Genomic DNA, 4,273 nt, shown 5'->3' with positions numbered 1-4,273 from the left:
TTTCCCTACTCTTGTAGCTATCAAGCGTCACGGCTTAATTTACACGTTTAAATAAGAAGACTAGCATTACACAATGATTGTTGTTGTTGTTGTTGTTGTTGTTGTTGTTGCTGCTGTTGCTGTTGCTGTTGTGGTTACTGCTGCTTGTCGTGGTTAACAAAAGCAGCGGAATTACCGTTAATTATCTGGAATAAAAGAAAGTTTATATTTCTTGCGAGAAATTGATTTTTTCGGTATCACTGGATGGATTCAGTTACCTAATAACATTCGTGAATCATCATTCATACTCATCCTTTCGATGTTATCGAAATGCATTAAAAGACAGTTTGCAAAGTCGACGATTTTTTCCCCCTAACACCGACAAATTTTCCACGAAATTCCCATCGTGGATGCTTTTTACCTCGAATTCCAAGATATCTGAAGGGTGAGCGTTTCTCAATTTCGTACATGCCGAGATTGTTTCCTCGATTGCTTATACCTAATGGGAGTAACGCAGCTCACATTTCGTTTGATCGTAATCTGTTTCGTCGTTATACGATTTATATAGTACATACCTTGATAACCGATCGTAGTTCCCGTTATACTAGAGTTGGACCCGTAAATCTCCGTAGCGTCCCTTTTGCCTCTCATTCCGTGAAAACCTATACGAGCCCTTTTAAAGGATTCGCTACCACTTGCTATATCTTGAAAATCCGCAGCCCTTTTCTCGTAATCGGACGGACGAATCAAATAATCCAAGTAATCGTCTAATGTATCCTTCTCGTGTTGCAGTCCCTGCGAAATATTCGAAATATTCGAAATATTCGAAATATTCGAAATATTCGAAATATTCGAAATATTCGAAATATTCGAAATATTCGAAATATTCGAAATATTGGAAAATTTCTTGAGATTCGTTATGTATCGCTATTTAATATAAACGAGATAGACGAATGGAAGTTATTCGCGTAAATGCAAATACATAGAATAGATATACATAGAAGCGATATAAGTGCGTGTAGAAAGCGAAAGGAAAGGAAGTAAAATGAAAGATTGAAATTTACATTGAAGTTTACTCACATGAAATCCCACAATACCTCGTTTATCGAGTTCTTCCAGTGCATTAAGAATCATTTTTTTGCCCCTTGTTCCATGAAATCCCATTGGAGCTCTTTTTTCCCACTCTTTTAGAAATTCGTCCTTCTTATCGAGAATATTTCGATATCCATCGATGGAAAATATTCCCCTTCCATAGTATTCCGGGTAATCGATCAAGTAGATATCCTTTTCCTTTGAATCTTGGAATCTCGTGGTAGTTGGTTTTTTAATTTCATCCAAGATCTGCGTACGCATATGAAATGTATACGTGTAATTACGTTGGAATATCGAAGTAAAGAGGAGAAATAATTCTTGTACTATTTTGGTAAATATATCGAAAGACACGTGTCTATACGTACATGCAGCTATTTTCCGATGCAACTGTCTTGTTGGTGAAATAATGGTTGGGAAAGGTTAAAAATATGGAAAAATGTGGAAGGCGATGGAAAAAGGGAGAAGGAAAAGGAAAGACGTTGAAAAATGTTTCTTTTCTTCGCGTTGTTCGCGTTGTTCGCGTTTTTCGAATAATTTTCAAAATTCAACGTTTGCTTACCTCCTCGAGAGATTTTTTGCCTCTCATTCCTTGAAATCCCATCGGTGCACGTTTGTAATATTCATCATCTAACGAGGACTTCTTCCCTCTCATACCTTGAAAACCCATCGGTGCACGTTTGTTAGTATCCTCGGGGAAAAGTTCGTTTTCGACGTCAGCGATTATCGAGTTTTTCTTTCCACGCATACCCTATATAAAACGCAATGCAACAACACATGGTGTAGAACGTCGATAAACCCGCAAGAGACGTAAATGAATAATCATGGCACGATTGGTAACGAATAGGTAGAATAACGATGGAATAACTATCGGGAAAATGAGCATTAAATGCGCAAGATGACTTTTCAATTGTTTTCAAAGGGAACTATTACCTGGAAACCCATGGGTGCGCGTTTTAAAAATTCAAAATCATTCGAATCCAAGGAGAGAAAATTCTTTTTTCCTCGCATTCCTTGAAATCCCATAGAGCCACGTTTGTCGGAGAAAACATTGCCTGTTAGTGACTCTTGGGCAATTACGAATGTGACCGATACCATCAGCAGCAAAGTCGAACGGATGATCATTCTGCGATAAATAAATTTGTCATTATTATTCTATCATTTTCTCATATATGAAATTTACGAATTCGCGGTTCGAATCGATACGAATCGGTTTACTTTTACGTTTTAAATATTCTGCGTTTAAGCGAAATTTGCGCAAAATGCTTCTTCTTTCTCGTCAATTTATCCTCGATTTATCGTGTCAGTTTATCGTCAATTTATCGTCAATTTATCGTCAATTTATCGTCAATTTATCGTCAATTTATCGTATTGGCTACTTGCTCGCTATCTACTTAATTTACTCGTGGTTATTAAATCCGTGATTAAGGGAGGAACGAAACGATCCGCGGTGAAACGCAAAGGACGAGAATTGGCCGTTTCCTGCGTAGAAAGTGCGCGTCGAGTACTTTTTATTATTACGTATTATCACGATTATATAATACTATCACTGGAACGATGTTTTATGAATATTAAATGAAAAATAAAAGTACGCAATCTTTTTTTTTCGTTGTAATTTTTATGCGAATTATTATTTATAAGTATTATTATTATAATAAGCATTGTTTACATTTCTTCTCCTCTCGGACTCCTTTAACACGTATTCTTTAACACGTACCCTTTAACACGTACGATTTGCAGATACGACACGTATACGTTTACCATATGTAAAAGAATTCCGAGCGGAGACTGTTTTGTATGATGAGTATACGAATACGCGAATGAATCGGCCATCTTCGTTGAGCAACAACGGATCGTCGTTGGGTCACAGATATCGCTTTGTAAGTTTAAACGATGCGGTAAACCGTGCTGGATCGTATAGCTTGATTAAAACGCCTCTCGACGTCGTACCTCGTAGCACCTCATTGCCTCGTGGTTTCTTCCGTCATTGTCCCTTCGTCTTTGAAATTTATGATTTCATTTTGTTTAACTTTGCGACACCGCAACAGTCTTTGCTACTTTCTCTATGTTTCCACCTTAATCTTTCGAGAAAGAGAGAGAAAGAGACAACAACGTTTCGATAACTTTCTTTGAAAAGAAGAGAAGAATGTCGGAAATTTTTTAAACTCATTTACGCATATTTGTACTTACATACGTATGAAAATGGGTTTGCAGTGTAAATATCGTTAAATAGTATCGAATCGAACAATTCTTGTTTTTTAATGCGTATGCACACGTTTTTTACGTGATACGTGTAACGTATCAACGTTTCTAAAACTCACGACTAGAGTGTAGAAACTAGAATCACTAGACGTGATCGTTAATATGCGAGTGTTCCTTTCGTTTAGAAAAATACGAGTAAATTAGCGAAGAAATTTGAAAGTGATCGGTAAAACGAATAGAAGAATTGTGGATCGTCGAGGTCAGTTTGTTGATTAATTTACGCGAAATTTACGCGAAATTTACGCGAAATTTACGTAAAATAAGCGGAGCGAAGATCTCCCTATTGGATAAAAAGACGGACGCGAGGCGAGGAAAGGATAGATCGACGAGGATTCGGGTAGCGGGAAGAAAAGGGAGTAGCAGGGTTGCTTCAGGTGGTATCGCATAGATTCTACGCTAAACCAGCTTTTCTTCACGGGTCGGTCACTCGTGTAATCGTTGTGGAAACGTGCCTTCTTTGTATTTCATATTTTCTCTTAAAATCGATGATCCACGCCCGACAGCAAACTTTTCCCTGAAATATAATCGAACAGGTAGTTGGAAACACTCGTTGAAACTATTGCGATACGCGAATGATAAGAAGGGCGAAAAACAGCGGTTAGTAGTTTCGTTACCGAGACCATTTCACGTTAACGAGCCTAAAGTGTTTCGTTCGATCCGATTTCTTTTAGGCAAGCCACGATCGTTTCTTTTATAAATATCTTTATCTTGCACCGAGAATATTTTTAACCACCTTTGATAGTTTACTCGTAGAGCGGTATCACATTTATCTCTTCGAAAATCCGAAAGCTTCTACACGTGTAAGTTTAAGTACGATATTTCGAATAACCAGCTTCTCCAGAAAAAGATCATTTTTCTTTTTCTTTTCTTTTCTTTTTCTTTTCCCTTCTTTTTTTCTTTTTCTTCTTCTTCTGTATTTTTTTCTCTTTTTTTTTTTTTTTTT

The 4,273-nt window shown here is 37.1% G+C and overlaps 1 protein-coding gene across 2 annotated transcripts in view; it reads right to left on the bottom strand.

The window, feature by feature from the left end:
- Nucleotides 1-6: 6 nt before the first annotated feature.
- The window catches only part of Tk (tachykinin), a 15,177-nt gene continuing 10,910 nt past the window's right edge, over nucleotides 7-4,273 (bottom strand). The window contains exons 2-7 of one of the 2 annotated variants that reach the window (XM_017896765.1): nucleotides 2,002-2,194; nucleotides 1,631-1,819; nucleotides 1,060-1,320; nucleotides 555-774; nucleotides 258-478; nucleotides 7-185 (exon numbers count right to left, since the gene is read on the bottom strand). In XM_017896765.1, coding sequence (XP_017752254.1) covers nucleotides 315-478; nucleotides 555-774; nucleotides 1,060-1,320; nucleotides 1,631-1,819; nucleotides 2,002-2,193 — 1,026 coding nt within the window. In that variant the 5' untranslated portion in view covers nucleotide 2,194 and the 3' untranslated portion in view covers nucleotides 7-185; nucleotides 258-314. The remainder of the gene's footprint in view (nucleotides 186-257; nucleotides 479-554; nucleotides 775-1,059; nucleotides 1,321-1,630; nucleotides 1,820-2,001; nucleotides 2,195-4,273) is intronic. The other variant, XM_017896766.1, reaches the window with a different exon arrangement.

The sequence above is a fragment of the Eufriesea mexicana genome, unplaced genomic scaffold (genome assembly GCF_001483705.2).
Source record: "Eufriesea mexicana isolate 0111107269 unplaced genomic scaffold, ASM148370v2 scaffold385, whole genome shotgun sequence".
Classification (NCBI taxonomy): Eukaryota; Metazoa; Arthropoda; class Insecta; order Hymenoptera; family Apidae; genus Eufriesea; species Eufriesea mexicana.
Note: the sequence above shows the minus strand (reverse complement) of the source record. Positions and strands in the feature narration are given on the sequence as shown.